General features: G+C 47.1%; 1 protein-coding gene across 3 annotated transcripts in view; it reads right to left on the reverse strand.

Moving 5' to 3' along the window:
- Nucleotides 1-22719, reverse strand: part of LOC119953757 (alpha-1,6-mannosylglycoprotein 6-beta-N-acetylglucosaminyltransferase B-like) — a 1231367-nt gene that overhangs the window by 608730 nt on the left and 599918 nt on the right. For all 3 annotated transcript variants that reach the window (XM_038778343.1, XM_038778342.1, XM_038778344.1), the window contains one exon: nt 14470-14600. In XM_038778343.1, the coding sequence (XP_038634271.1) occupies nt 14470-14600 (131 nt within the window). The remainder of the gene's footprint in view (nt 1-14469; nt 14601-22719) is intronic.

Raw genomic sequence — 22719 nt, forward strand, 5'->3', positions numbered from 1 at the left:
ATATACAGAACGCGGTGTCTGGGGAAGTGGTGGGAACTGGTACGATGCGGCATTTAAGGGACAGCTAGACAAATATATGAATAGGGTGGGAATGGAAGGATACGGACTCCATAAGTGCGTGCGGTTTTAGTTTAGGCAGGTACCATGGTTGGCACAGGCTTGGAGGGCTGAAGGGCCTGTTTCTGTGCTGTAGTGTTCTTTGTTCAGTACCACCACTTGCATGCTAATTACCCCGATTTAGGTTGAACTGCAGCAAAATGTTGAATTCAACCGAGTGGGAATTTTGAAACATCATCTAATGATGGGGATCATGTGACGTGAGCACGGGAGCAACTGCTTTTTCATGATCACCGGCTCTGCTCGTCCTTCAATCTTTATTTTATTCTTATGCACATCTGTTTTATGTCTTTTTTCAGTTTACATGTCCATGTACCAAAATTTGTTGGTCAATGTTTCAGCACTTTTTAGTCGAGGCCGGATGCTTCAATCTCCATTGATTTGTGGCACTGGATGGAGTTGGGGTGGGACCTAGTCTTTGGTGGCACAGCTGCCTTTAAGAAGCTTCCCTTCCTGATGATGTGGTGCACACCGACGGATGATGGCTGCTAGCGACGAAGGTGGTCAGTCTGATAGTCTTGGATATCCTGCGGTGCAGGATGTTAAAGTCCAATTTCAAGAGTTGTGAGGTGTCTTCATGGAGGCGGTGGTGGTGCACGAGGAGGTTCTTGTCGCAGAGAGAATGGCATAATAGCACAGTGGTTAGCAGTGTTGCTTCACAGAACCAGAGTCCCTGGTTTGATTCTTGGCTTGGGTCACTGTCTGTGTGGAGTCTCCACGTTCTCCCTGTGTCTGCATGGGTTTCCTCCGGGTGTTCCGGTTTCCTCCCACAAGTCCCGAAAGACGTGCTGTTATGTAATTTAGACATTCTGAATTCTCCGTGTACCCGAACAGGTGCCGGAATGTGGCGACTAAGGACTTTTCACAGTAACTTAATTGTAGTGTTAATGTAAGCCTACTTGTGACAATACAGACTTATGGCAATTGTCTCTGGTGGAAACCTGTCTCCTTATGTTTGAGTTCTTGTTGTATGGCCTGTCATCCATCCTGAGGAATCACTGGGAGGCAGGGGAGCCAGTGAGGAGCTCGATCGTGCCAGGTGAGGCGGTAGAGCTGTTCCCAGCCGAGCTTGAGAACTGGCTGCCATGTATTGGCAGTCTCAATCTGGAGGCCGGGAAGATTGAATTTTTTTTTTTTTTAAATAATTTTTATTGAATTTTTCAAAATACAAACATTTTAACCCCCCCTACATTCACATTTAAATTATACCAAAACAAAGTCAAACCCCCCTACTTAACAAGAAAAAGAAAAAAAAAAGTCTCCCCCCCCCCCACCCGCGCGTCCCCCCCACCCCCCCCCCCCCCCCCCCCGCCGGCGAACCGACAGTCAGACCAACTTATCATTTCTAGCAGCGTCCTCGGGCAGGCCTTGCCCGTGCCACCACCGCTACCGTACTTCCTTCGTCTTTGTCCCCCCTCCCCCCCCCCCTCCTCCCCCCTCCCTCCCGCCCTCCCCTCCCCTCCCCTCCCCTCCCCTCCCCTCCCCCTCCCCTCCCGGGTTGCTGCTGTCACGGCCTCAGTCTCTATCTCTGATCCAAGAGGTCTAGGAAGGGTTGCCATCGCCTGGAAAACCCCTGCACCGACCCTCTCAGGGCGAATTTGATCCTTTCCAATTGGATGAAGTTTGCCATGTCGTTTAACCAGGTGTTAACACTCGGAGGCCTTTCGTCCCTCCACTGAATCAGGATCCTCCTCCGAGCCACCAAGGACGCAAAGGTTAATATTCCAGCCTCCCTCGCCTCCTGTACCCCCGGTTCCACCCCAACCCCGAAGATCGCAAGTCCCCATCCTGGCTTGACCCTGGACCCCACCACTCTCGACACCGTCCCTGCCACCCCCTTCCAGAACTCCTCCAGTGCCGGACATGCCCAAAACATATGTGCATGATTCGCAGGGCTTCCCGAACATCTAATACACCTGTCTTCACCCCCGAAAAACCGACTCATCCTTGTCCCCGTCATGTGGGCTCTATGCAGTACCTTAAATTGAATGAGACTTAGTCTCGCACATGACGACGACGAGTTGACCCTCTCCAGGGCGTCTGCCCATGTCCCGTCCTCTATCTGTTCCCCCAGCTCTAACTCCCACTTATCTTTCAGCTCCTCTACTGGTACCTCCTCCACCTCCTGCATAATCTTATAGATGTCCGAGATCTTCCCCTCCCCGACCCAGACCCCTGATAGCACCCTATCACTCACCCCCCTGTCGGGGAGCGCGGGGAACCCCGCTACCTGTCGTCTGGCAAATGCCTTCACTTGGAGGTACCTGAACGTGTTCCCCGGGGGGAGCCCAAATTTCTCCTCCAGCTCTCCCAGGCTCGCAAACCTCCCCTCTATAAACAGGTCCCTCAGTTGTCTAATACCCGCCCTCTGCCAGCTCTGGAATCCCCCTCCTGTGTTTCCCGGCGCAAATCTGTGGTTCCCTCTTAGTGGTGCCCCTATCAGACCTCCCACTTCCCCCCTGTGTCGCCTCCACTGCCCCCAGATCTTGAGGGTGGCCGCCACCACCGGGCTCGTGGTATACCTCGTGGGAGGGAGCGGCCATGGTGCCGTTACCAGTGCCCCTAAGCTTATGTTGCCGCAGGACGCCCTCTCCATGCGCTTCCAGGCTGCCCCCTCCCCTTCCATCATCCACTTTCGTACCATCGATGTATTTGCCGCCCAGTAATATCCTGAAAGGTTGGGTAACGCCAGCCCTCCACTATCCCTACTCCGCTCCAAAAAGACCCTTCTAACTCTCGGGGTGCCATGTGCCCACACATACCCCATGATACTACTCGTCACCTTCTTGAAAAAGGCCCTGGGGAGGAAGATGGGCAGACACTGGAACAAAAACAAGAACCTCGGGAGGACCGTCATTTTAACTGACTGCACCCTCCCTGCCAGCGACAGCGGCACCATGTCCCACCTCTTAAACTCCTCCTCCATCTGTTCCACCAGTCTGGAAAAGTTCAACTTGTGGAGGGTCCCCCAGTTCTTTGCCACCTGCACCCCCAAATACCTAAAACTTTTAACTGCTCTTTTGAAGGGGAGCCTCCCAATTCCCTCCCCTTGGTCTCCCGGGTGTATTACAAAGACCTCACTTTTCCCCAGATTTAATTTATATCCCGAAAAGTCCCCGAACTCCGCTAGTATCCCCATTACCTCCGGCATTCCCCCCTCCGGGTCTGCCACATACAACAACAAATCATCCGCATAGAGCGAGACCCGATGTTCCTCCCCTCCCCTTGTCAGTCCTCTCCACCCCCCTGAACCCCTCAGTGCCATCGCCAACGGCTCAATCGCTAATGCAAAGAGTAAGGGAGATAGGGGACATCCCTGCCTAGTACCTCGATGGAGCCCAAAATATTCTGACCTCCTCCCGTTTGTTACCACACTTGCCGTCGGAGCTGAATAGAGCAGTTTTACCCACTTGATAAATCCCTCCCCAAACCCAAACCTTTCCAACGTCTCCCACAAGTATTCCCACTCCACCCTGTCAAATGCCTTCTCCGCGTCCAGCGCTACCACTATCTCCGCCTCCCCTTCCACTGCTGGCATCATAATCACATTTAACAATCTCCGGACATTTGTGTTAAGTTGGCGTCCCTTCACAAACCCCGTCTGGTCTTCATGGACTACCCCTGGCACACAGTCCTCTATCCTGGTTGCCAGGACCTTTGCTAACAGCTTGGCGTCAACATTCAGGAGGGAGATGGGCCTGTAGGACCCGCACTGGACCGGGTCCTTGTCCCGCTTCAAAATCAAGGAGATCAGGGCCTGCGACATTGTTGGGGGCAGTACCCCCCCCCTCGCGCGCCTCATTGAAGGCTCGCACCAGCACTGGACCCACCAAGTCCACAAATTTCCTGTAAAACTCCACCGGGAACCCATCCGGCCCCGGCGCCTTCCCCGCCTGCATCTGGCCTATCCCTTTAATTAGCTCCTGCAGCTCTATCGGCGCCCCCAACCCTTCCACCAGCTCCTCCTGTACCTTTGGGAACCCCAATTTGTCGAGAAAGTTCTTCATTCCCCCTCTCCTCTTCGGCGGTTCAGACCTATACAATTCCCTATAGAAGTCCCTAAAGACCCTATTCACCTCTTGCCCCTTCTGCACTACGTCCCCACCCCTCTCTCTCACTCCCCCAATCTCTCTGGCTGCATCTCGCTTACGAAGCTGGTGTGCCAGCATCCTGCTCGCCTTTTCCCCGTACTCATACGCCACACCCTGCGCCCTTCTCCACTGCATTTCCGCCTTCCTAGTGGTCAGTAGGTCGAACCTGGCCTGCAAGCTACGCCGCTCCCTTAATAGCCCCTCCTCTGGCGCCGCCGCATATTTCCTATCTACTTCTAGGAGCTCCCCCACCAGCCTCTCCCTTTCCTGCCTCTCCTTCCTCTCTCTGTGTGCCCTTATGGAGATCAGCTCTCCTCTAATCACTGCTTTCAAGGCCTCCCAGACCGTCCCCACCTGCACCTCACCTGTGTCATTCGTACCCAGATAGTTCTCAATGCCCGTTCTCACCCTTCTGCACACCTCTTCGTCCGCCAACAGCCCTACATCCAGGCGCCACAACGGGCGTTGGTCCCGCGCCTCCCCCATGTCCACGTCCACCCAATGTGGTGCATGGTCCGATATCGCAATGGCCGAGTACTCCGTGTCCTGCACTCTCGGTATCAGCCCCCTGTTCAATACGAAAAAATCGATCCTAGAGTACACTCTGTGGACGTGGGAGAAAAAAGAATACTCCCTCGCCCTAGGCCTACCAAATCTCCATGGGTCTACCCCTCCCATCTGCTCCATGAACCCCCTTAACACCTCTGCCGCTGCCGGCCTCCTATTCGTCCTGGAACTCGATCTATCCAGCCCAGGGTCTAACACCGTATTAAAGTCCCCTCCCATGATCAGGCCCCCTGCCTCCAGTCCCGGGATGAGGCCCAGCAGGCGCCTCATAAAACCCGCGTCGTCCCAGTTCGGGGCATACACATTTACCAGTACCACATTCTCTCCCTGCAGCCTACCCCTCACCATCACGTACCTGCCCTCCTTGTCTGCCACCACCTCTGCCGCCACAAACGACACCCTCTTTCCCACCAAAATCGCCACCCCCCGGTTCTTGATATCCAAGCCTGAGTGGAACACCTGTCCCACCCACCCCCTTCTCAGGCGGACCTGATCTGCTACCCTCAAATGAGTCTCCTGCAGCATTGCTACATCAGCCTTCAGTCCCTTCAGGTGTGAGAAGACCCTTGATCTTTTGACCGGCCCATTCAGCCCCCTTACGTTCCACGTGATCAATCGGGTCGCAGAGCGACCCGTCCCTACTCCCTGTCGATTAGCCATGTCTTGTCCCTTGCTCGCCCCGGGTCATCCCTTCTTTTCTGACCCGCTTCCCATAGCGATGGCCCCCCCCCCCCCCCCCACCCCCCCGGCTCTCCCCTTCTCGTCCCTGGTCTTTCCAGCAGCAACCCGGTGTCCCCCCCCAGCCCCCCCCCCCTTTCCCCCCCCCCCCCCTGGCTAGGACCCCTCCTAGCCGCGATGTACCCCACATCGTACTCCCGAGAGTCAGCTGGTCTCCGCTGACCCGGCTGCTCCTGCCACCTTCCGACTCCTCCCGGTTCACCCCATCTGCGCCCGTGAAAGATCCCCTTAAAACCCCCGAGAAAGACCCGCATAATCAACCCGCTCCCCCCCGTCCCGTCTCCCCAACTTAACGATATAAATACAAATACCCAATGGCAACTAAATACATAAATACTTAACTACATACTTAAATAACAAAATAATTAACTAACTATCAACTAACAGTGTGCCCACCCATCACCCTCCATCAAACAGTATAAATAACCGCAGATAACCATAGCCCGAAAAGAAAAAAAGAACAAAAAATCCCCCCAAGCACCCAAAGAAAAAGGGTAAGAGGGGTAATAACTAAGGGAAATTGGAAACGGGAAAAAAACACCCCATAAGAAGCCAACGACCCACAATAGAGATTTCAACAGTACAAATATACAGAAACACCCAACAACTCGAAACCTTCAAAATATTCAGAAAAGTCAACCGTTCGAGAAAAAACACCCCAAACACTCCACGAAACTGTTACCCAGTTCCGACCTGGCCTGAAAAAGAAAAGGCCACTTGCTCAATCAAGAGTCCCCCGGCGGCTACGACCGCCGGTGCTCCCAGGTTTTAGTTCGTGTCCAACTTTTCCTCTTGTACAAAGGTCCAGGCCTCCTCTGGGGACTCGAAATAATGATGTTGGTCCTTGTAGGTGACCCACAAGCGCGCCGGTTGCAGCATTCCAAATTTGATCTTTTTCGCGTGTAGCACCGCCTTTGTCCGGTTGTACCGGGCCCGCCGCTTTGCCACCTCCGCACTCCAGTCCTGGTACACCCTTACCGTCGAGTTCTGCCACTTGCTGCTTTTCTCCCTTTTAGCCCACCTCAGGACTTTCTCTCGATCACTTAGCCGCTGGAACCGCACCAGCACCGCCCTCGGGGGCTCGTTTGCCCTAGGCCTCCTGGCCATGACCCGGTATGCCTCTTCCAATTCCAGGGGGGCCGGACCGGCCCCTTCCCCCATCAGGGAGCTCAACATCTCCGCCACATATCCCGGGAGATCCGACCCCTCCAGGCCTTCTTCCAGGCCCAGGATCCTCAAATTTTTCCTCCTCATCCGAGTGTCCAGCTCCTCGAAGCGGCTCTGCCACTTCATGTGGAGTGCCTCGTGCACCTCCACCTTTGCCCCGATGACTGTGGCCTCCTCCTCCCTCGCGGTCATCTCCTGCTGCAGATCTTTAATCGACGCCTCTTGGATCGCCTGGGCTCCCACCAACCTGGTGGCCGTCGCGTTCATGGACTCTAAGAGTTCCACTTTCATCTCCGTGAAAAAACAGAGGAGAACGGCCTGCTGCTCCTCCGCCCATTTCTTCCACTCCTCCGATACACCGCCGGCCGCCATTTTGATTTTCTTCCCCCGCTTTTTTGGGGGAGCTGCTGCCGTTTTTCTTGCCGCTCCACTCCGGGTACCGACCATAAAATCGGTCTAGTTCTCCTCAGGGGACCTTCCCCCACCGGGATTCGTTTTTTCAGCGCCGTTCGGGCCCTCCAATTGGCCCAAAAACACCTTTGTTGCAGGAGCTTCCAAATGTGCGGCTTAGCTAGTCATAGCCGCAACCGGAAGTCCGGGAAGATTGAATTTGATGGACCACATTTAATCCTGTCCTCAAGGTTTGTGGTTGAGTTCGCCCTCCAACCCCTGATTCTGTGTAGTAATGTTCCTGTTGTCGGTCAAGAGGAGTTGGAGTTGCCTGAGCCGGCTGGGCCATCCCCCGCTTCTGGAGCCTAGGTAATTGACCGCCTGGGCTTGGTTGAGTCGGCATGTTGGAACTAACTAATGGGATTTGTGCTCCGTTGGTTGGAATCCTTGGGAGATCCTGAAGAATGCTCGGTGCTGCAGATCCTGCTTTATCCTGGATGTATATTTTCTTTATACACCAGCCATGTTTCTCAGTTGTTATCCTGGACTTTATTCCCTGTTAATCATGTGGTTGGCTGCTAATGTTGTCAATTCATTTGTTTGCAGGCAAGTAAATATTTTGGGTTTGATGTCCTGCATTGTTATAAACCTTGTTGTAACAAGGTTTTATCATGTTAGGCTGAAAATTCTGTTTAGGATTTGTGCACAGTTTTTTTATCGGCGGGGGGGGGGGGGGGGGGGGAGGAGAGAATAAGCAGAGCAAGAGCGGGGAGGGGTGGGGGAGGGATGGAGGGTGTGGGTGGTAAGGTTAGATTTGAGTTTGCTCCATTCAAGGAAAGTCCCCTATAGTTAGGGTTTTTTTTTCATTTTGGGCTGTGTTTTTCTTCTTCAGCCCCAGGTGAACAGTGGTTTGGACTGGTAAGGACTGGGGTTTGTTGGACTGTCTTTTAGGAGGCAGTCAGCCACTTCTGTTGTGGGTCTCCCTTGTTGACTGTCAGAGCTCTTGTGAGTGAGACCGGTCAGAATATCCTTTATCTGGTGGTAAGTGGATTGGTCCCTCCCAAGAGGGTTTTTCTTTATCTTCTCTTCTCCTGTTGGGGCATGGGGTGTTTGTTCAGTTGTTGAGTTGAATTGTGAATGGGATGGTTTGGCGGGGGTGGGAGAGATGTTGTGTTCTCCTGAATTGCCTCGGTTTCGGAGGTGTGTAGGGATCAGGGTATGAAGTGAGTACTTGGAGCCAACTCTCCAATCTTTCTTTTCTGTTTGTGACAGTGATGGGCTAGGCCAGGCTCTGCATAGCAATCAGTATCCTGTTCCTCCTTGGGTGGGGGTTCCTCCCTTGGTTATGTCGTGGGGAAGTCTGGTGTGGGTAGGTCTGCATCCAGAGAGGTGAAGATTGGGGTAGAGTCTAAAGGCTGTGTCCAGCAATCATCATTATTCCTTTCATCTTGGGAGTTGGAAAGGGCCCACTTGGTGGTTGGTTGGCCAATTCTTGCCTCGTAGTAATATCTTAGGAGATGGATTGTGGATCCAAGGAGTTAGTTCTTGTTCTTCTTCATTCTTTCTCTGACTTTGGGAGATTTTGGGGGTGTTGCTTCTACTTCTCTCTTTGTGAGGGCTGGCTATGGTGGTGCTGGATGGTGAGCCTTGGTGGCTCCCCAGTATGGATCTATGTTGGCTTTTCAGTGGTCTAACCCTTTCTTCTTTTGGGTAGCCTTGTTTGTTGGGGGGGGGGGGGGGGGGGGGGTGTGGCGGGTCCCACACCAGGGTTTCCCCCGTTCTACAATTTGGACCAGTTTATACTCCTTTTGGTTCTGAGCCCCACAATATCCTGTTTTCCTTTTGTGGGTGATACTGGTGCTGATGGTCCAGTGATCTGTTTTGTTGTTTGATCTGGGGCTGAGAGATGGGATTATGGCCGTTCGGATTCTTGCTCTTCAATACTATTCTTGCTCTTTTCTTTTACTTTTTCGATGGGGAGACCCTACATTGAGTATTAAGGTTTGTTTTGCCTAATCCTCACTTTGTCTTTGATTTTGTCATTTTGCCATCTTGATGGTAAGGATGGCTGCCTGTTCCAGCAGTCTGGGTCTGGAGAAGAGGGCGTCGATACATGGAGGGGGCGGAGCAGCTCTCGATTCGGTCGGGAAATAGGGATTCTTCGGCCGGTCGTCGAAACGCGATTTTGGCGTCAGCGACCGGAGAATCCAGCCCATCGTCCCTGATTCATCTGGTCTTATATGTTCACAATTATGTAGACTATTATCTTGTGCTGTACCTGTTGTACATTGATACATATTGCTATCGTTTGGGTTTTGCTTGTTGCAAACCTTTTGCAAAAAATTGAACATCCTAATAAATAGACTAATAAAAAAAAAACATCTAACTACAAAATGGTCTAGGTTCTTGAATGTCTTCAAAAATACAAACTCCAATATTAAACTCAGGGGATTTTCTTACTCACATAAATAGACATATTATCATTTTGAAATAGAACAGATTTGAGAATCCAAATGATGGTTCGCACTCCTCACTATTTTACTAATGAACTCAATTTTCACTGCAGAGTCATGTATTGCCTTTTGAAAACAGTGATCTTCCATTTTTTTTAAACAGGGAGCTGGAGAAGTTTGACTTCCAAAAACTGGGACTAAATTGAATAGTCCCAGAAAATAGGCAAAGATTGTGATGCGTGTTAAACTTCTGCCCACACAATTTAATATTGCCATTACGCCAACTTTATGCTCCTACTCATTTGAGTGGTGCAACCGGCTCTCATAATGCTGCTAATTAGCTACACATATCAGCAAGCGGGCCAAAATCATAACTCCTTCGCACCAATTAAAGCTATCCAGCACTGCTTAAAGCTAGCATGTATCTCTTAAAGAGTTCCTAAAATGGCAGAGCAGGGAAGGCAGAGCATGGGTTGGATAGCAATGAGGATCGAGGACAAGAATCCAGTAACCAAGGGGTTTCAAGTTCATAGAGCTGGCCAATGGTGGGCCCTCTTTGTGCTGGGCGATTGGTTTTGGCCGTTAGCTGGTTTCTAGGTGGGACGTGAAGGCCAGTGGCTCAGGTTGTGCAGAAGCCTGAGCACTGGCAAAGGGAACAAAAAGTTGCACTGTGACGAGTGTCTGAATACCGGTGGTTTAGTTTGGTGCTGAGGCGAGGGCTTTATTGAGGAGATTAAGTTGTTGAGGTGAAGGGTTTACTGAGAAGGTTAAGTCCTGAGGTGTGAGGTTTCCTGAGAAATTTAAATTGTTGTGGTGAAGGGTTTATTGGGGGGGGGGGGGGGGGGGGGGGCGGTTGAAGTGTTGAGGTGGGGGTTTATTAAGGGGTTTTAATTGTTGAGTTTGTGGTTTATTGAGGGCTCTAGTACTGAGGTTGTGGCTTTATTGAGAGGGATTACTGATAAAGCTGGGTCTCACTAGTTATTACCAGGGCTGAGGTGCTGGTCATAGTGGGAGGGTTCATGACCTGGCCCACATGGACGATGAGCTTCACCACTGAAACTGCCTCAAAAGACAGCTTTCTTTCCACTCATTATTGTTTACCCGTTTTTCCGTTTGTTCGTTTCTACGTATTTGGTGACCCGGACCCTGCTAGACAGCACCTTTAAAACATTAATGTGCTGAAGGCTAAGGGAGTAAATGCAACACAAACTCTGGAGTGTAGCCCCATTAGTCTCTTGGTTTTTCCTTCCAGCAAGCACCTTTTGGCAACTCCTGCAACCAACTATACTCCAAACAAATAGGCTTTCTTCTTTCCTCTGTATATACTTTGTGAGGTTAAGAGGGACATTCAGGTGTTCAGCAAGCTTGTACCTCATAAAATGATGCCTAAGCTATGCAACAATGAGAAAGAAAGGTAAAACTTTCCAGCTTGGAAGCTCTGGCATGAACAATAGCCCACATCCCATAGCAAGTGTACGCAAGATCGACGTTGAACTACTTGAGTTTGAAGCTGACTGTGTCAATTGGCATGGCAGAAGACCATGGAAAGTATGGTCTATGCTGAACAGTCAACAACAGATTGAGCCACAGTACAGCTTCTGAACACTTCATCGTACAGCGCCTATCAACTGATGAAGCTACTGTCAATATCACTTGGGGTTTTTCTAATTCATTCATGGGATGTGGGTATCTCTGGCTAGGCCAGCAGTTATTGCCCATCCCTAATTGCCATTAAGAAGGTGGTGGTGAGGCGCCTTCTTGAACTGCTGCAGTTCATACAGTGTAGGTGGTGTGAGGGAGGGAGTTGCAAGATTTTCACCCAACAGCAATGAACAAACGGAGGTATGATTCCTTGCCAGGAAAGTGCGTGGCTTGGAGGAGAATTTCCAAGTGGTGGTGTTCTCATGTCTCTGCTGCCCTTGTCCTTCTAGATGGTTGTGGGTTTGGAAGGTGCTGTTTAAAGTGGCTTCTGCACCAACCTTGGATGCTTGCATCTCAGACATGAATTCATGTTATCTTTCTCGACACCATATTCTGATGTCCGAACATAGCTGCAGGGGCATCTCACTCCTTACCATCACAAAGAAGGCCTGCACTAAGATCACGCTTAAAGTACTCCATCTACTTGCCGACCATGTGTATCCAGAAGTGTGGTCTCCTTTCTGTGCTGGCAGATCTACAGCAGATATGTTCTTCTCCATTAGCCAATAAGAAAAATGGTTAACAGGAAACACCTCTTTAGCTTACTTTCATGTATCTCATTAAAGCACTACTATGAGATTTTGTGGAAATTGTCAGTCCAAAGTTCCTGTTCCTTTCGTAACAACACGAACTGCACCGCACTATTTGATTTCCTCCAGTTACAGGGTGAATAATGAAGGACTGTGTCCTAGTCCCCACTTTGTTTCATATGTTCATCTCCATGATCCGAGCCACTGACTTCCCTGCAGATACAAAAGAAGTTTACCCATATACTACGTCAAAACTCTACAATCTGTCCAGATTGAAAGCAAAAACGAAAATATATATATTTTTCCATTTTTCCAATTAAGGAGCAATTTAGCTTGGCCAATCCACTTACCCTGCACATTTTTGGGTTGCAGGGATGAGATCCACGCAGAAACGGGGAGATTGCGCAAACTCCACGCGAACAGTGACCAGGGACTGGTATCGAGCCCAGGTCCTCGGCACCACGAGACAGCAGTGCTAAGCACTGCGCCCCCGCCCGACGAGACAAGAACATCTTGATTAGAGAACTCTTCTATATGCTGATGATGCTGTGTTTCTTGCTCACACATAAACAGATCTACAAAGAAAAACTATTGAAAGTACAGGCATGTATAGGACCATAGTATCAGCCCAAAGACACTAACCAACAACTCCAAGTAGTTGACAACCCCTTTAAAAAGCTCTGGTCCTTGCTGCAGGTGACTGGTGGTTCAGCTTAACAAGGTTAAGAAAGAGTGTTTGGTGGTGTATTGAGTTCCAAAATGCATCCAACCTCCAGCATCAGATCAGCAGTGCATGCTGATTGTCATCATAATCTGTCCACTCTGCATCTTTCAGTGAATGTCCACTGCATGCATACTCTCACCAACCTAGTATCTGCCGTGATTTGCCCCAAAGTGTGTGCGTAAGCCACAGATATGATTTTGGATCTCTAAGGCCCTTGTAGCAAACAGAAAACAGGATCCAGTGAGCTCAATCTCTTACCTAACATCCCTTGATCAAAAATCTCAGCTTTTAAGCACCAGAGCACTCGTCATCATTCAAATCTTCCAACCTTGTGTACATTTTAGCAACAAATCAGTAACCAGTTAAGCATTCAGAAGAACAGATTTTATTGAAGTTGGGAGGGAAACCCGAGGAAAAACTGTCCTATTTGACTCGGTTGATTTGAATCTTTGTTTCTGCTGGCCAAGATTGCATTAGATAATGGTGCCAGTCAACTTCACCATTTTGAATGAAAGAAGTCAAACTTCAGGATGAAATTAATAAACAAGAAAAAGTAATTTCTAAATAAATAATATGAGAAGACTCAATTTTGGAAGTAATAAGAAGGATAATGACATTTAGGAACAGGATTAAAGACGATTATAATTTACAAGTTCTCGTATATGAATTGCCCAGAGTAAGTACTTCTGGCTTCTTGCTATCCAACAATAGAATGTAAAAATCTTAATAAAGTGTCCTGGTCTCCATAACATAGCTGATAAAGGGAGAGGCAGTGCCGTTGTGGTGTTGTCACTGGGCTAGTAATCCAGAGACCCAGGTCAATGTCAACCCCGAGTTTCAATCCCACTGTGGCAGATTGTGAAATTTGAATTCAATAATAATCTAGAATTAAAATTCTAATGGTGAGTATGAAACCATTATCATCTGTCGCAAACACCCATCTGGTTCACTAATGTCCTTTAGGGAAGGAAATCTGCCATCCTTACTTGGTCTGCCCTACGTGTGACTCCAGAGCCACAGCAATGCGGTTGACTCTTAAATGCTCTCTGAAATGGCCTAGCAAGCCACTCAGTTGAAGGGCAATTAGGGTTGGGCAATAAATGGTGGCCCAGCCAGCGATGCCTACATCCCATGAACAAATTTTTTTAAATTTAGAAGCTGACTCATATGAGCCCAGAACATTGAATAGCTTCACAGTTCATTCCGATTTTGATGAAAGGTTTCGATGAACATCAATGACCCAAAACTACTGATCAATATTATTGACCTAAAATCATGGATCTCTCTCCTGATGCTGCCTGGCCTGCTGAGCAATTCCACCATTATCATTTTTTCTTTCAGATTTCCAGCATCCGCAATATTTTGATCTTCTGCTGTTCTGATCTTAATTATGGTCAGTATTGCCCAGAAATGTTCTGGGACATAAATTTGTCTTGGGTGCTAACAAATTGGCAGCCCATTTTGTGAGTTCATTAAAGAAAAATCGGGCAAAACGTTAAAATGGTCTGTCCATTCACTCTTGGCCACTTTGAGCAATAGCCCAAGGTGAATTCAGAGTCGTCTTAAATTATTGGCATATTTTCAAATGAGGTTGGAGTCTGCTGAATTTTGTTTTTCTCTACCAATAATTTAGTGCTTCAGAAATGCTTAAAGTCAGTTTTTGGAGTTACTGAGGTTGAAATTTTCCAAGTATGTAGCCTGAAGCATCATTCTGTTTTATGTAAGAACTGAGACATCTGTTGAAACAAAGCGCACTGAATCAAATGAATGTATTCAGAAATGCAAATCACAAATCAAGAAGTAAACAGATCCACACTTCAAATATGGATGGGATTTTAATTGACTTTCGCAGCTTCAACATGGTTTGTGTAGCAAGGATTTGCAATCGTGTTAATCTATCACTTGAATTCCAATGATCTATTCAGATTTTGTCTGTCCGTGGGTTTTCATACGGTCCAGAATAGAATTATTGGAGCTCCGTAAAAGTGTACCTTTCTCGTAGAAAGCAACGTCTCTTCTTGCTGTGAGGGTCATTTGCAGAAGCTGCTCCATTTTGGTTGTTAGGTTCGAAACGTTCTGTGCGATCGCTTGAATCTTCTCCATCAATCCTGCAGGCTGGAAACTAAGAAACAAAAAAAATCACTTTAGAGCTATTACATTGAATTTGGTGTTTAATGAGTAAAATATATCACAAGGTAGTCATTTCAGGAGATCCGAGGTTTGGTAGATAAATGTAAACTTTGGGCTTAAGCTTTATGCCTGGATTTCAAATAAATTTGTAACACATCCATAGGATAATTAACTAATAAATATTTTAATGATGAATTAATCTTCTTTCAAATTGTCGTTTCAAGATTACTGGTAAGAAACATAATTCAGAATGAAATACAATAGAAAGTACCCTGACAGACACTGAATAATAATCGGAGTTTAGCTCAGCTGGGTCGAGCAAGGGCAACAATGCAGATTCAGTTCCCATATCGGCTGAGGTTATTCATGAAGGATCTGAAGTGATCTCTGTATAGCAATACACATGATCAATATATGTAATGCTAGTACAGGCAATTGAACATGAGATGTCTCATTGTCAGGACCTATATTAATAGCTTTCCCGCTCTTTCTGTGAGAGTGTGTATCAGTAGTGCAGAGAGAACAGACATATACAGTGCAGAAGGAGGCCATTTGGCCCATTGGGTCTGCACCGGCCCTTATTAAGCCCTCACTTCCACTTTATCCCGTAATCCAATAACCCCCTTCTCATCTTTTTTGGTCACTTAGGGCAATTTATCATCGCCAATCCACCTAACCTGCACGTCTTTGGACTGTGGGAGGAAACTGGAGCACCCGGAGGAAACCCACGCAGTCACGGGGAGAATGTGCAGACTCCGCACAGTGACCCAGCAGGGAATCGAACCTGAGACCCTGGCGCTGTGAAGCTACAGTGCTAATCACTTGTGCTAGAAGAAGTTATTAGTCATCAAAGCATTGTATTGTATAATTTAATTAGTTATCTCTACAATTGTTTCTATGTTTTACTAGTTGAGTGTTAAGTAAAAAGAACTCACAATATTTATTTATATTACTTAATAAATGAGTTTATCTTTACAAGAAGACTATTGCTCATTTCAACAACTCGGCTGGTTCAAAAGAACAATATATGTATGAGACAAAGTAATATAACAGGATCTGCCTTCTCAACCTTACCCCTTGCCTGAGGTGTGTGGTGATCTTCAGGTTAAATCACCACCAGTCAGCTCTCCCCCTCAAATGGGGAATAGCTGCATCTGAGACTATGGTGACTTTACTTTTATTCATCATCCCTACAACAAAAATGGAACAGGTGAGTGGTTGAAATTGAGAAAATCTTGTGTCTGGCCACAAACCCATCTGTCATATGGGAGCTTATTCAGGTCGGACATGCACCCAGCGTGGACAGCCCAGTACCTCAAGAATGAATTCAAATAAGGGATCTCACAATGTCATTTGGACCCTGTTACAACTTGAACTGGGGGGGGGCCAGCAGTCCGAACCAGAGTAGACCTCCTGAGTAAAAATAGTTTCACAAACTGACTGACAGAACTGGCAACTGAATTAAAAGGGCTCTCACCTGCGATCCCTTAAATCATGAGAATCTGTTTGCCATTTTGTGTAAGGCATTTTCAAGCTATTCATTTGCCTCTTACTGATTTTCTCTCCCTAGCTACCCACAGCCCCCACCCCCAACCCCACCCTGAGATAAACTCCCCAGAATATACCTAACCTGGTTAAACACTCACTACCCATCATGGATTCTGACTCCACTTCACTTGCAGGAATGGATGCAATGAGAACCATAGCAGCAATAGCCTGAAGAATGAAAGCAAGTTGTAGGTGGGCCCATTAGAAAAGTACAGGGAAAAGAAGATCGCTGGTTTCTCGAAACACTGAGAGCTTTTGCCTTTTTCACCTCCTGTATGCACTGTCACTTGCCGACCTTGGCAGATTAAAATTCAGCCTTTTATTAGAATGGAAAAATATCATATTGCTTACTGCAAAGGTTCAAGAAGGCAACACACCACCATCTTCTGAAGGGCAACAAGGGTTGGGCAATAAATGCTGGCCTAACCAGCGACGCCCACATCCCATAAATTAATTTTTAAAAAAGCATATGATACTTAAGGGTTTCAATGTTGTATGAAATTTGCTAATTTATTCCCTCCCTGGAATAATGAACGTGAGCCCAATAGAATGCCAAGCTATAGGTTAAATTCCCAACTTGTGCTACATCAGTTAACCTCGGGCTTGGTGGCAGTCAGGGTACTACAATTGGTTTCAGAGTGTGTTGGTTAAAGCAAAACTATCCGCTATTAATTACTGTTACGTTCTTCTATTCAATGCAAATGTACTAATCATACGACAAGAATTAGTAAAATCCCAATAACTTGTGTCATTTAACAGAATATAAAATGGCAACTGAGAGGCTGAGTATGCACATCTGCTGCACAGGTGGTGCTGTTGTATACTGAGTACAGAGTCAAGAAACTACGACATCATGTCCTCTCTCGGTGGTAGTGATTGATAGAGGTTTAAGGTACGCTTCCTGAAAGATCCGTATCCATCACAGCACACCATTCCCCTTTTCTCTTGACTAATGTTTTACACTTAAAGAATCAAACTATTTAGATGACAACCAAAGAAACTAATATCGGCCCCTAACTTCTGAGCTGTGGAGCGTCGTACTGAGGAGAGACCTCAAAGACAATTGGGGTGATGTTGCTGTTTCGCTGGATTCCATGTGCCATCACTTGGGTGTTCGACTCAAACATTTTGCCCAAAGTTGCGGTTGAGTAATTTGCAACCTGCATGTCAGTTGTGGGCATCTTTCATCTTCCCTTGTTTTTCAATTAATGCACCTTACACCTGGGAGAATTGACGAGTGACGAAAGTTGTCCACAATCATCTGTGAACATTAATTCCACAGGTGAGGGAACAGTTGCACTGAGCAATGTCACTCTAAGAAGCAGCTTGGCCATGTATAGATGATGCTTTGTTTGACGACACTTCATGATTAAAGATTTTATGGCTTGATTCATACATTCCATCATTCTGTAAGATCTGGAGTACTGCAGTGATGAAGTGACATGGTTGACTCTCTAATTCCCACACATGGGTGGGATTCTCCATTGACCGACACCAAAATTAGGAACGGCGATCGGGCGGAGAATACCTTCCGATGCAGAAATTGTGGAAGGCACTGGTTTGATGCCGAGTCATGATGGTCCGTCTCTTTGAAAACGGAGTCAATGTGACGCACGCCACACATTAGTTAAACACCGTTCGCAAATCATGAGTGGGCCCACCCGCGACTCTCCATCTCCAATGGGCCGGGTTCCCGATCCACGGTCCACATGTGCTCTCAGACATCCTGAACCTGGCATGGTGGCTGCTGAAAGAGAGGCGTACGGACAGTGTCCAGCACCGCCATACTTCGCTGGCAGTCGTGTCGCTGGCTGGGGGGCTTCTGCCAGGGCCAGGGGTGGCGGGGGGGGGGGGGGGGGGGGGAGTAGTGGGGTTCCATTCTTGTATGGTGGGGGAAGGGGGAATAATGGACTGTGAGGGGCGAACTTGCAGGCACAGGGAGGGGAATCACCAGTGATACTTCCGCAGTGGTGAGGGGGGGGGGATGCCTTCATTGATTGTTTGGGGGGGAGGAGGGAGCCCCGATACTTCTGTGTTGGGAGCTGAGGGCCAGTCAGTTTCAGTTCTGATCAGGGCACAAACTTTAATAAGTACCCCGATTTCTGTAGAACTGGGCGGCGGCTCTATCAGGCCCCGTCCCACCAGATTGATGGCATAAACCCCTCAAGATCTGAAGTGAAAATGGGTCTGTGCAACTGGAGAGCAGCAAGTCAGTTTTCAGTCTGAGCCTGACACTTTGAAAAAATATGCCCAATGTGTCCGTTGTACTAAATGCGTTGTCTAATTGGTGGTCATGGGAAATTTGGAAAAGTGATCTGTTATAACCAAGAAATCATCTTCATGGATGCTGAAGCGGTCAGTTGTGAGGCTGGTCTATGGTTATGTGAGTATCTCATGAGACAATAGTAGTTCTTTCCCATTGCTAGGCTTGTAGGTTTAACATGCTCTGCATTCCCGCATGGCCTTTTTGATGTCTTGGTGGATCCTTGGGGAATATATTGTCTCTCTGGCCAAAATTACGGTTTGATAAACTCCAATCTGTCCCAGGTTCAACCGTTGGATGATATGTCCTTGCATAGACTTACTTTCCCTTAACGATGACTCTTGGAGATATCCCAGAAAGAAAGGTACTTTGCGTAGGATCCCTCGAGTGCTGCACAATCAATTATACATGGTGAGTTAGTAGCTGATGGATGTTTCACCTCCACAGCAATTCATCAGCTGCACGTGAAAGGATTGGGGCTTGTATGCTTTAGCATCAAATTTTCAAAAACATACTGCCACCATGTTACATGGTCGTGATGGCAGCAGTTTTAGATATGCCACCTGAAAGGTACATGCAGATGATACCATAACAATTACTTCCCAGTGACCATCACTGAAAAATACAAATGTATAAACAATTCAGTGAGGGGAGGAATAAGTCTCTTCGTTATTCTGTCTCTAATATCTTTGCATAAATTTTATGCACCGTTCTAACTGGCACATGTAGATTTATCATTCCTGAAGGCACCAAATGGCTGCCATATTCAAACAAGACTTGCAAGAACAGCACGTAGCACAGTGTTTATCACTGCTGCCTCACAGCGTCTGTGTCAGAATTTTAAATTCTGGTCTTGGGTGAGTGTTTTTAAAAAAAAAATTTTTTTTTTAATTTTTCCAATTAAGAGACAATTTAGTGTGGACAATCCACCTACCCTGCCCATATTTTAGGTTGTTGGGGTGAGACCCATTCAGACACTGGGAGAATGTGCAAACTCCACACGAACAGTGATCTGGGGCCAGGATCGAACCCGGGTCCTCGACGCCGTGAGACAGCAGTGCTAAATATTGCGCTACTGTGCCACCCTGTTGGGTGCACATCTGCGTGGAGTTTGCATGTTCTCCCCGAGTCTGCATGGGTTTCCTCCAGGTGCTCTGGTTTCCTCCCACAACCCAAGGATGTGCAGGTTAGGTGGGATTACGGGGATAGGGCAAGTGAGCCTAGGTTGGGTACTCTTTCAGAGGGTCAGTCCAGACTCGATGGGCAGAATGGCCAACTTTCCCACTGTCGAGATTTTATGGTTCTATCAATTTGGGAATGGGAGGAACAGACAGAAGCAAAAAGGGGTCTTGGCTGCTTGTCATCTGGCAATGGAAATCTTAGGCACATCTGCTGTTGCTTGGGTGCCAAAGGCAGACCCAATAAAATGGTGCAAGGTATGCCTATCCAAACTTGATAAGCAGCTTATGTATTCAACAGAGAGTGCTACATTGGTTGCAGGATAATTCATTCAAGTTACTTATCAGTTGGGCAGAGGATCCATCATGCATAATCTTTTACTTTTACATAGAGGGAGGGCCTGAGCAATGGTAAAGAAAGGAACAACCAATGGCCACTCCAGGAAGAGGACTTGTAGGGCTTTCAGAAATGGAATGCTCCCCTTGCCCGTAGAAAAGGTACTGCAGCTCCACCCAGCGTACCACTGCTTACTATCTATTCTCGGCGTCGCGCATGTTTGGAGATATCACATTTCCCCCCTATGGGTGCAGGAAGTTGCCGGCGAGTCATCACTGAGAAACTGGCAGCTCACTCGGATTATGCTGATGAGCCCTGGACCTGAAAGGATTTCCTGAAACTGGCTTCCAAGCAGCCAATGCAACTGCTCCATCAAGCATAGGATCATTGTGAGCAGAAGTTAAAAATCACCCTCAGTATCTCTTAAAACCTGATCAATCTGGTATCTCGTCTACAAGTGTGATTGGAAATGCAAAAATTTAGCCTGACAAATCCTTTAATTTGGTTTACAGATAAACATGGTTAAATGCCACGTTCTATCTTGAGGCTGTGATCTGTTTCAGGTTTATTGGCTGTGTCACAGAACATGCTGTACCTAGCTGCTTCACAGTTAGATAAATTACCCCACATTAACTGAATGCTTAAGGGCTAAACTGTTATCACTGACTAAAACTCAATGTCCTACCAAAGACTCATTAGAATATAACCGACAGTAAACCGGCTAATGATCAGTCTACACAAGTTCTGAAGCTGTCAAGTTTATTACTACTATTAAAATTTTGTTGCCATGGGCACAGCGATCAAACATTCCTGATGATTACCATTTAGGACGTATCTGTAAATTATATTTTGTATAGGACTGAAATCAACTTTAAATGAGACCTCTATGATACTGTGATATAATTATCAACTTTCATTCTTTATTCTTCATTTTTTTTGTGCACGCTATGAGATTTTCAATATTACCCTCTCTGTGCTTAGTTACAGTAGCAAGTCTTATAGGAGGAGTCAATAGTAAGCTGCCTACTCTCCCTCTGAATAGAGGAACAATTTTCCCCTCTCAATCACGCAAACTCAGAAGAATTAATGCATGCAACCCCTTCCTAACCCCATCAATTCAGTCCAGCAGTTGCATTACATCTTAGTTAGATGTTTAGATTACTCTTGCATCAGTGGGTGTGTGTTTAGCAAGTTATTGTCAGTAAAGCTTCTTCGCAACATCTGCAGGTTCCATGGAAAAATGAACAGAACAAGGGCAATAACTGCAATGAATCCAACCTGATAAAAATGCAACTTGCAATCCCGAAAATAATGGTAAAAACTTCAGAGCAATTCTGCTTATTCAGTCACTGATAAACAATAAGCTGTTCACTTGTGATTTGATCAGGTGACTGGTATGTAACTGTGGTGCATGTGTATGTATATGCAGCTTTGTTAGTTGATAACAGGAAAGCAGCTGGTTGGGAGAATGTTGGATTTAGTAGTGAGGCAGAGAAATGGACATATACACGAGTCTTCAGTGTCGTATTGACCGTCAGTTGTTGTTCAGTTGAGAGTGGTTTAGTTCCCATTTGGAATAGTATTTGGATACCTCTTATGGTATCTTTGTGGCCTTAAATGTATTCGGCAGGTTTCCCTCTATTCGTAAGTGACTTAGGTCTGACTTGGGTGGGATTCTTCCACTTCTTTACACGATACATAATAAGCTAAAAGCAAATTACTGCAGGTGCTGGAATTTGAAACAAAAACAGAAAATTCAGGACAATCTCAGCAGTCCTGACAGCATCTGTGGAGAGAGAACGGAGCTAACGTTTCAACTCTGGATGACTCTCTGTCAAAGCTAGGTAATAATAAGCTTCTAGGTAAGCACATGTCTCTTGTGTGTACGTTATTCCAGCTTTTTTCACAGTCTCCAGCACATGACTGAGACCATTGTACCATGATACATGTTACCATAACGATTGATCTGTTGTTAGGGTGAAGTAGTGGTATTGTCACTGGACTAGACATCCAGAGACCCAAGATAATGCTCCATGGCAGATGGTACAATTTGAATTTAGTTTAAAAAAAGGAATCTGGGTTTAAAAGTCTAATGATAACCATGAAACCATTGTTGATTATTGTAAAAATCCATCTAGTTTACTAATGTCTTTTAGGGAAGAAATCTTCCATCTTTCCCTGGTCTGGCCTAAGTGTGACTCCAGATCCACAGTAATGTGGTTGACTCTTAAATGCGTCCTCAAGGGGCAATTAGGGATGGGCAATAAATACTGGTCCAACCAGGAACACGCACAATGATACCAACATCCCACAAAATCTTTTTTTAAATCTCAAGGTAGCAATATGATTCTGAGTCAGAAACCTACTGGTCCATTCCCAGGAGATTGGAGTACAAAATTCTTTGCTGACACACCAGTACATCACTGAGAAAATGACCCACTGTCAGAGTCATGTAATAGAACATAGAACATAGAACAGTACAGCACAGAACAGGCCCTTCGGCCCTCGATGTTGTGCCGAGCAATGATCACCCTACTCAAGTCAACGTATCCACCCTATACCAGTAACCCAACAACCCCCCCCATTAACCTTATTTTTTAGGACACTAAGAGCAATTTAGCATAGCCAATCCATCTAACCCGCACATCTTTGGACTGTGGGAGGAAACCGGAGCACCCGGAGGAAACCCACGCACACACGGGGAGGACGTGCAGACTCCGCACAGACAGTGACCCAGCCGGGAATCGAACCTGGGACCCTGGGGCTGTGAAGCATTTATGGTAAC

This window comes from Scyliorhinus canicula, chromosome 18 (assembly GCF_902713615.1).
Source record: "Scyliorhinus canicula chromosome 18, sScyCan1.1, whole genome shotgun sequence".
NCBI classification, from domain to species: domain Eukaryota; kingdom Metazoa; phylum Chordata; class Chondrichthyes; order Carcharhiniformes; family Scyliorhinidae; genus Scyliorhinus; species Scyliorhinus canicula.